Source organism: Nicotiana attenuata, unplaced genomic scaffold (genome assembly GCF_001879085.1).
Source record: "Nicotiana attenuata strain UT unplaced genomic scaffold, NIATTr2, whole genome shotgun sequence".
Taxonomy (NCBI): Eukaryota; Viridiplantae; Streptophyta; class Magnoliopsida; order Solanales; family Solanaceae; genus Nicotiana; species Nicotiana attenuata.
In genome coordinates, this window is record NW_017680262.1 from 1 (window position 1) to 10,982 (window position 10,982).

Sequence of the window (10,982 nt, forward strand, 5' to 3'; positions counted from 1 at the left end):
GGCTAACAGACTTGTGAGGCTGGATATTTCAGAGCCCAGTCGAGTTCTTACGTGTGTTGTTGCCCAGTCTTCACTATTGGAGCAGACCAAGACTCGGTAGTTTGATGATCCGCATTTGGCAGTTCTCAGAGAGACAGTACTACAGGGTGGTGCCAAGGAGGTTTCTATCAGCGATGATGGTGTTCTGTGACTCTAGGGCCGTCTATGTGTTCCTAATGTCGATGGCATGAGGGAGAGGATCCTAGAGGAGGCACACAGTTCATGGTATTCTATTCATCCATGTGCTACGAAGATGTATCGTGACCTGAGGCAGCATTATTGGTGGTGGCGGATGAAGAAAGACATAGTTGAATATGTGGCTAGGTGCTTGAATTGCCAGCAGGTTAAGTATGAGCACCAGAGGCTAGGTGGCCTACTTTTGCAGATGCCTATACCTGAGTGGAAATGGGAGCGCATCACTATGGACTTCGTAGTTTAGTCGCTATGGACCTTGCGGAAGTTTGATGCAGTTTGGGTCATTGTCCACAGGTTGATCAAGTCGGCACACTTCATTCCGGTGGTGACTACCTATACTTCAGAGAGGCTGGCCCAGATTTATATTCGCGAGATAGTTCGGTTGCACGGTGTGCCTATTTCTATCATATCAGACATAGGTCTAAGTTCACTTCTCATTTCTGGAGAGCCGTGCAGAGTGAGTTGGGGACCCGTGTAGAGCTCAGCACAGCATTTCACCCGCAGACTGACGGGCAATCGGAGCGGATAGTTCAGATTCTGGAGGACATGCTTAGAGCATGTGTGATTGACTTTGGGGGCAGTGGGATCAGTTCTTGCCTTTGGCCGAGTTTGCTTACAACAACAGTTATCAGTCCAGTATCGAGATGGCTCCATTTGAGGCTTCATATGGTCGGCGATGTTGTTCTCCTATCAGGTGGTTTGAACCTGGTGAGGCTAAGTTAAATGGTACAGATTTGGTGTAAGATGCCTTGGAAAAGGTAAAGTTGATCCAGAAGCGACTTCGCATAGGATAGTCCAAACAGAAGAGTTACCTGGATCAGCAGGCGTGGGATGTATCATTCATGGTCGGCGAGAAGGTTCTCTTGAAAGTCTCACCGATGGAAAGGTATTATGAGATTCGGAAAGAAGGGCAAGTTGAGAACCAGGTTTATAGGCCCATTTGAGGTGTTGAGACGAGTTGGGGAGGTTTCCTATGAGCTTGCTTTACCCCCCAGCTTATCAGAAGTTCATTCGGTTTTTCACATGTTTATGCTCCGGAGGTACCACGCCGACTTGTCACATGTGTTAGACTTCAGCACTATTCAGCTAGATGAGAGCTTGGGTTATGAGGAGGAGCCAATTGCCATTGTTGATAGAAAGGATCGCCAGTTGAGATCCAAGAGGATTTCCTCGGTAAAGGTTCACTAAAAGGGCCAACCAGTTGAGAAGGCGATCTGGGAGTCCGAGGAGGACATGCGGAGCAGATATCCTCACTTATTTAGCACTTCAGGTATGAATCTAAACCTGTTCGAGGACGAACGTTTGTTTAAGAGATGGAGAATGTAACGAATCGACTGGTCATTTTGCCTTCTAGAACCCCATTCCCTTAAATAAGACTTCCCATGCTTGCTTTTACTGATTTATGCCTCGCGGGGATGGTTGGTTCGGGATTTGGAAGAGTTTGGGTTGAAATCAAAACACTTGGTTACTTAAGGTTGGCTTAAAAGGCCAAGTTTGACTTCAGTCAACATTTTTAGTAAACGACCTCGGAATCCGGTGAAGGTTCCAACAGGTTCGTATGATGATTTCAGACTTGGGCGTATGTCCGGTTCGGGGTTTGGATAACCCGGGAGCATTTTGGCTCCTAATAGTGAAAGTTGATTCCTTAAGGATCTTGAAGTTCTTTAAATTTGGTTTGGAGCGGGTTTTTGTGATATCAAGGTCCGAACGGAATTCTGAGACCGGGAATAGTTCCATAACGTCATTTAAGACTTGCTCGCAAAATTTGGTATCATTCCGAGTAGTATAAGTACGTTTCGGCACATTGGAAGTAGATTGAAGAACTTGAAGTTCATAAGTTTGATCCAATTGGTATTAGGGTGTGATTCTTAGTTTTAATGTTGTTTCAGGCATTCGAGGGTTCGAGCGAGTCCGTTTTATAATCCCAAACTTGTTGGTATGTTCGGGTGAGGCCTCGGGGACCCCTAGCGTCAAAGGACGAGGCTCGAGCTAAGTTGAAAATTTGAGAAGGAGCTGAAGCTCCAGTTGCTTTAATAATCGCACCTGTGGTTGGCCAACCGCAGATACAGCCCCAGCTAGCCCGACCCATTTCCGCAGAAGCGGACATTCTCCCATTGATGTGAGACCACAGATGCAGTCAACGCACTGCAGGTGCGGAAATCGCTGAAGGCAGTGGCCTTCATTTATTACGGGAGTTTGTCATTTTTGACACATTTCACTCCATCCTTGGGCGATTTGGAGGTTCAAAAGGGGAGACTTCAACCTAGTTTTGTGAGGTAAGTAATTTCTACTTAATGAGAGTTTAATACATAGTTCATGGGTAGATTACAACATGTAAATTAGTGGAAATTATGGGTTTAGAGTAAAATCTAGGGTTTTGATAAAAATGAGATTTAACCACGAAATTTGTTATGGAATGTAGTAGAAATCATATATTCTTGATCCTAAATTTATGGGTAACGACTTTCCTCGAAAATTTCCGAAATCCGGGCACGTGGGCCCGGGGATGAATTTTAGGAAACTTGTACTTAGGGTGGGGAAATTATTTCAATATTAGAATATAAACTCTTGAGCATATATTGACTAGTTCTTACCCCATTTGAATAGTTTTGGATCGTTCGGCTCCGATTTGAGGGTTTGAGCGCATTCTTGAATTTGGAAGTAAGCTTTGGGGCAAGGTAAGTCTCCTTTCTAACCTTGTAAGAGGGAACTATCCCCATAGGTGAAATAATTGAATAATTGCGGGGGGGCTACGTACATACGAGGTGACGAGAGTCCGTGCGTAGCTATTATTGTCATGCCCCGAGCCTAGGGGCGAGACCGGCACCCAGTGCCTTACCTATCCTTGCGTATCACTTGCGACTAAGAGACTCTGAACATGTAATGTCATAATTTGGTTGTGGCCACATTACAAGATAATATACGATGCAAAATATAAAACTGAAAAGAGACTAACGCTGACTAAATGTCAACATAAAGCTGGGCCGGCAAGGCCGTCATAATTACTACAACTGACGTGTCAACAAAATATACGTACAAGGCCTACAAGCTCAGCATACTGCACTAACTGACAGGATATATCTACAAGCCTCTACTGACAGATGTACTGTGATCGGAACAGGGCCCCGACCTACCTATAGCCTATCTACATAAATGCACAAGATGTACACCAAACTGCTAGACCCGGCAACTCCGAAAGATGGGGAGCTTACCGATAAGGCTGAACTCGGGCAACACCTACTGAGGAGGTCTACCCGTTTGTCTGTCTGAACCTGCACGCATGAAATGCAGCGCCCCCAGAAAGGGACGCCAGTACAAAATAATGTACTGAGTATGTAAAGCAATGTACTGAAAGCTGAAACCGAACTGATAACATAATAACTGAAAGCAACTGGGGGTCAAAGAAAATCTAAAGATATGCTCATATGTTGATAACGACTCAACTCTCTCAATATGGTAAGTAAAATAGTTGTCCGGCCTTATAAGACTCGGTATATATAAATTTGCTCTGCCGTAGTAGGCTCGCTCATAGGCGCTCAGCCATACTAGGATCTGTATCTCGACCAACTAGGCTCGCTCATAGGCGCTCGGTCACAGCAGGCTCGGTGTATAACTTACCATCTGATCAGAGGTCTCCCGATAGGGGCCTGCCCATCGATTTCAGTTTGATGGTAATGAAAATACTTTAATACTGTATATATAAATTCTCTGCTCTCTTGACCGGAAGCAGGAAATACTCAATTGAATATGAAGTCCCGATAAGGAAAATATTGTAACTTACAAAACTAGGAAAATAACTGAATCATACATATGTTTCAAACGTGCCATTGAAACTAGGAAAATAACTGAATCATACATCAGTACACAACAAAAGTAGAGAATAAGATAATCATGCAAAAGTTATTAACTAATTCAGATAAGAAACACTTTTAACTACGTTGAAAGAAACTTGCGAGACTAGCAAAATATACATAAATTCCGGAATATGAATTTTTCTTCATGCTTTCTTATCAAACTCGTGTAGTTACGAGATCATGCCAAAATGAAAGAAGTCTTAGCCTTAACATACCTGGAGTAGGAAAAAATCTGTATGATGTCTTTGGAAAAGAGGTACACCGTACTCCCTTAGAACCACAAAATTTTACGTTGCTAAATCTTGTTGGAACCGTTGAAACTTGTAGTTACTGATCTTAATGTCTTTGAGAATGAAGCTTGAAAGAGATTATTTTTTAAGAGTGCATAACGTTTTCCTCCTTCTGTAATGCCTTAGAAATGAATTGTTTTGTTTTAGTTGAAAGACTTTGAAGTACATAACGTTTCCTCCTTCTGTAAGGCATTAGAAAATTAAATGTTTTGTTTTAGTTGAAAGACTTTGATTAGGCCATTTCTTGGAAATGAAAGACATTATAATTCTTTGACAACTTAGCAAGGAATGACTATTAGTCATTCCTTTATAACATGGCTAGCTGCCACGTGGGGATGGGGGTAGGATATTTAATCTTATCCACTTATTAAGTAATTAGGTAATGTCCAGTTATCCGGTAATTAATCAATTACCCGCATAATTAAAAATTATTTCAAATTACTTAAAATTCTACTTATTTTAAATATACTTTATATATCTTACTATCATGGTCATATGGTATCTTGTATGGTACTAGTCCATAAGTGTTGGGTATTATAGCCCGGACCGTATTTTATCCAAATTTAACAACCTTTAACGAAACTCATTTTCTTTATTTCGTGTACCCTTTATCCTTCATGGCCCTTACTTATTGCTTGTTATAAATAGCATAAATATTCTAATCTCAAGATAATCTCATCCCCGAGTCTACGTCAATTAACTGAAGATGAAACTTTACCGTTCGAAAAACGCGAGATGTAACATCCTTTACCTCTTAGAAATATTCGTCCTCGAATGTCTACTCTCAGATGCTTTAGGGAAAAAAAAATCCGGAGTCTCTTCCGTACACTAGACTAAAAACAACCTGTACGCAGCGAGAAAATATACTATACACGCCACACATGACCACTATCTATAAATAGCAACACTTGGCTTCACACAACTATTCATTGTAAATTCTGAGAGTCAAAATGAGAGCTTACCTGATGACCTACTGGCCTGAATAGGGTTGTGCTGAGGTATCCCATAGATCCCGGGCCATATCTCCAGTTTGAAATTGGTGGGGGTATTTAGACTTCATTTCTTCCTCTGTTTCCTACGTCATTTTTTCCACCTTCTTACTTCTCCATAAAACCTTCACGGACGCTATCTCCTTATTTCGTAGCTTGCGGATTTTTCGGTCCAGGATGGCAACCGAAACTTCCTCGTATGACAAGTCCTCTATAATCTGTACATCATCTGTGGGCACCACTCAGGAAGGATCGCCAATGCACTTTCGTAACATAGATACGTGAAATACCGGATGGACAGACTCCAATTCCGAGGGCAATTCTAACTCATAAGCTACTTGGCCCACTCTCCGAATGATCCTATAAGGTCCAATATACCGTGGGCTAAGTTCGCCTTTCTTTCTAAACCTTATCACACCTTTCATAGGTGACACCTTTAAGAACACCCAGTCAATAACCTGAACTCTAATCTCGTTGCCGCACGTCAGAGTATGACTTCTGACGACTCTGAGCTGCCAACAGTCGCCTGATGAACCAGGTCTGGCCCATGTAACCCAGATTCTCCAACATCAAACCACCCTATAGGAGATCTGCACTTACGCCCATATAAAGCCTCGTATGGAGCCATCTGGAAACTGAAGTGGTAGCTGTTATTATATGCAAACTCGATAAGAGGTAGATGTTCATCCCAACTTCTTTTAAAATCCAGCACACATGCTCGTAACATATCCTCGAGCATTTGAATTGTGCGCTCGGCTTGTCCATCAGGTTGTGGATGAAAAACTGTGCTGAGATTCACCCTAGTCCCTGAAATGACCTCCAAAAATGTATTGTAAACTGGGCCCCACGGTCAAATATAATAGATATTGGCACTCCATGTAGTCGCACTATCTCTTTAATATATAACTTTGCATAATCTTTGTTGTATATGTAGATCTGACCGGAAGGAAATGAGCTGATTTCGTGAGCCGGTCAACTATCACCCATATGGAATCAAACTTACGATGAGAACGAAGTAAACCCGTGATAAAGTTCATGTTTATCGCCTCCCATTTCCATGTCGGGATATCTATAGTCTGCATTAGCCCTCGGGCTTCTGGTGCTCTATTTCACCTGCTGGCAACTAGGGCATTGAGCGACATACTCTGCAATGTTCTTTTTCATATCGTTCCACCAATAAACATCCTTAATGTCATGATACATCTTCGTCGACCCATGGTGAATGGAATACCATGAATAATGTGCCTCTGACATAATCCTGTCTCGTAACCCTACTATATCTGGAATACACAAACGACCCCTGTATCTGACAACCCCATCTCCTTTGAGTTCTAACAATGGCTTCTTCTGTTGTGGAACCCGCTCTCTCAACTTGACTAACTCTGGGTCCTCGTACTGCCTCTCCTTTACTTCAGCTATGAGAGATGATTTTGCAGTATTTTGGAGTACAACTCCTCCATTGCCAGAGTCTACTAACCGAACCCCCAAACAAGCCAATTGATGAATCTCTCTAGTTAATTGTCTTTTCTCAGCCTCTACATGTGCTAAGCTACCCATAGATCAGCGACTTAAGGCATCTGCTACAACATTAGCTTTCCCTGGATGGTAGAGAATGTTAACATCGTAATCTTTCAATAACTCAAGCCATCGCCTCTGTCGCAAATTCAACTCTTTTTGCTTGAAGATATATTGCAGGCTTTTATGATCTATGAACACATCAACATGAACACCGTATAAATAATGTCGCCATATCTTAAGTACATGAACAACCACAGCTAATTCGAGGCCGTGGGTCGGATAATTCCGCTCATACTTCCTTAACTGCCTTGAAGCATACGCAATTACTTTCCCATGTTTCATCAGGACACATCCTAACCTGACACCTGAGGCATCACAATACATGGCATAACCATCTGGACCCTCTGGAAGTGCTAGAACTGGCGCTGAGGTCAACCTGTTCTTAAGATCTTGGAAATTCTGCTCACGGACCTCTGTCCACTGAAACTTAGCTGCTTTCTGCGTCAACTTCGTTAATGGTGATGGAAGAGAAGAAAAACCCTCTACGAACCTCCGGTAGTATCCTGCTAAGCCTAGAAAGCTACGAACCTCTGTCGGAGTGGTAGGTCTAGGCCAGGATTTCACAGCCTCAATCTTCTGATTGCCTACCTTTATACCTCCATCGGATACATGTGCCCCAAAAATGCTACAGACTTCAACCAGAACTCACATTTAGAAAACTTATCATACAATTTATTATCACAGAGGGTTTGGAGTACCGCTCGCAGGTGGTCCACATGCTCATCCTCTAAACGCGAATAAACCAGAATATCATCAATAAAAACTATCACGAATAGATTTAAATATGGCCGAAATAGGTTATTCATCGAGTCCATAAATATGGCAGGCGCATTCGTCAACCCGAAGGACATGACAAGGAACTCGAAGTGGCCATATCGGGTCATGAAGGCGGTCTTGGGAATATCTTTCTCCCGAACTCTGACCTGGTGGTATCCTGACCTCAAATCTATCTTTGAAAAGCATCTAGCTCCCTATAACTGATCAAACAAGTCGTCAATACTTGGAAGTGGATACTTATTCTTAATAGTTACCTTGTTCAGTTGCCTATAATCGATACACATCCTTAGCATGCCGTCTTTCTTCCGTACAAACAGTACCTGTGCACCCCAAGGTGAGGTACTGGGTCTGATGAAACCTTTCTCCAGTAAATCTTTTAACTACTCCTTCAACTCCTTCAGTTCAGTAGGTGCCATTCTATATGGAGGGATGGATATTGGTTGCGTTCCAGGAAGCAAATCGCTGCGAAAATCAATCTCTCGCTCTGGAGGAATACCTGGAAGTTCATCTGGAAATACATCCGTGTATTCCTTTACTACTGGAGTAGACTGAAGTGTAGGTATCTCAGCATCAGCATCTTTAGCTCGCACAATATGATAAATGCACCCTTTTGCGATCATTTTCCTCGCCTTCAGATAGGAAATAAAGCTACCTCTGGTTGTTGCTGTATTACCTACCCATTCAAGGACTGGCTCACCCGGAAAGTGAAATCTAGCTATCTTTGCTCGACAATCAATTGTGGCATAGCAAGCTGCCAACCAATCCATGCCCATGATAGCATCAAAATCAAACATCTCTAGCTCAACTAGGTCGGCTGAGGTCTGATGACCACAAACTGACACGTACAACCTCGGTAAACTCGTCTAGCAATAATCGATTCTCCGACCAGTGTAGATACTGCAAAAGGATCACTTAGTATTTCAAGAACTATACCAAATTCTTTTGCGACAAATAGGGTAATACATGATAAAGTAGATCCTGGGTCTACCAAGGCATAAACATCGCGAGAACAAATGGTCAACATACCTATCACAATGTCTGGTGAGGACTCTTGGTCCTGTCGACCCGCTAGCACATTGATACAATTCTGGTTACCACCTGAACTGGACCCTCTACCTCTGCCTCGACCTCTACCAGCCGAAGGCTGAGACTCGCGCCCTGAAGGATGCATAGACATAGCTGATACTGTTGCTGAATACGCTGGTTGCGCCGTTCCCCCAAAATATCTATCTGGGAAATCTCGCATCATATGCCCCGGACGTCCACATGTATAGCAAGCATCAGAACCGGCTCGGCATTGGCCCGAATGTGCTCTACTGCAGATGGCACACCGCGGCGAAAATGGCCATGTCTGCCTTGAACCTTTTTATCGTTGCAAACTTGACGCCTGGGAGCTCTCACCTGATCCTGACTGAGTATAACGGTCATACATGTAACCCTGTGACTAAGGTGGCGGAGGTCTAGGTGGTCGTTCGAAGTACTGGGGCCTATAACTACCCTGAGATTGCTCTTAAGATCTAGCAAGTCTCATCCTCTTCCGTTACCCTGACTCAGTCCTCTCCGTAACCTGCTGTCGACGCCTACCCCTTTCAATATTCTGGGCAAATGCCTGAATCCGAGAGATATCCATACTATCCTGTAATGCAGCGATGGAACAAGCCTCAGTCAACTCTAGGGCGAACCCTGCTATAAACCTGTGGATTCTGTCCCGCATAGTAGAAACTATGGATGGTGCATATATGGCCAATGAGTCAAAACGGAGACTACTCTCGAATGCTCATATTTCCCTGCTTGAGGGCTAGAAACTGGTCGAGCCGGGCCTGTCGGATCTCTTGCGGTAAGTATTGGTCAAGAAAAGCATCTGAAAAATTTTCCCAAATAGCTGGAGGTGCATCACGTCCCCTGGACCTTTCCCATCCCTCGTACCAAAGGATTGATATATCTCGGAGTCGAAAAGCTGCTAACTCAACTGCCTCTTTCTCCGTGGAATGCGTAACCCGAAAGATCCTGTGAAGCTGATCTATGAAATCCTGCGGGTCCTCCCTCTGATCTGTCCTCGTGAACTCTGGAGGACTCAAAGCAATAAACTCTCGGACCCTTGAACTCCCAGATCCCTCGGATGGTCCTGTACTAGCGGATGCCCTAGCATGTTGTTGGGTAGCTACCAACTGTGCCAACAAATGCACCACACTTCTCAAGTCCTAATCTGATGGAAGCGGAAGGAGAACTGGATGTGCGGTCTCCCTAGGAATCTCCTCAGGTGGCGGAGGAGTCGGTAATTGCTGGGTATGGGTCTCTCCCTAGGACTCCGATTGGGCCCCATCTACTGGGGGTACCCTGCTAGTCCCCTCACCTACTGTTGTTCCTCTCCTCTAGCTAGCTGTAGTCTTCCTAGTTACCGTCATCTATGCATGCAAACATTAACATGTTTGTTTAACTCAAATTTCCAATAACTCAGTGCTACAGCACGATTTAGATTTGAAAGAAGGGTAACCAACTACTAAATGCCCTGTAGTCCCCTGCTTATATAATGTGGTGCACCACACATCTATAAAAAAGACCCTACTAAACACGGCTTGTAGACTCCATAGGACAGAACTACTCTGATACCACTCTTGTCACGCCTCCAGCTTGGGGGTGAGACCCGCACCCAGTGCCTTACCTATCCTTGTGTATCACTTGCGACTAAGAGACTCTGAACATGTAATGTCATACGTTGGTCGTGGCCACATTACAAGATAATATACGAGGCAAAATATATAACTGAATAGAGACTAACGGTGACTAAATGTCAACAGCTGGGCCGGCAAGGCCGTCATAATTACTACAACTGACGAGCTAACAAAATATACGTACAGGGCCTACAAGCCCAGCATACTGCACTAACTGACAGGATATGTCTACAAGCCTCTACTGACAGATGTACTGTGATCGGAACAGGGCCCCGACCTACCCATAGCCTATCTACATAAATGCGCAAGATGTATACCAAACTGCTAGACCCGGCAACTCCAAAAGACGGGGAGCTTATCGATAAGGCTGAACTCAGGCAACGCCAACTGAGGAGGTCTACCCGTCTGTTTGTCTGAACCTGCACGCATGAAATGCAGCGCCCCCAGAATGGGACATCAGTATGAAATAATGTACTGAGTATGTAAGGCAATGTACTAAAAGCTGAAACTGAACTGATAACATAATAACTGAAAGAAACTGAGAGTCAAAGAAAATCTGAAGATATGCTCATATGCTGATACTGACTC

General features: G+C 43.7%; 1 protein-coding gene across 1 annotated transcript; it reads right to left on the reverse strand.

Moving 5' to 3' along the window:
* Window positions 1-9,485: 9,485 nt before the first annotated feature.
* Window positions 9,486-10,127, reverse strand: LOC109221837. The gene is made up of 2 exons (XM_019386276.1): window positions 10,122-10,127; window positions 9,486-9,890 (listed from the first exon to the last, which is right to left on the reverse strand). Exons 1-2 carry the CDS (start codon window positions 10,125-10,127, stop codon window positions 9,486-9,488), a joined length of 411 nt encoding a protein of 136 aa, XP_019241821.1.
* Window positions 10,128-10,982: the final 855 nt, after the last annotated feature.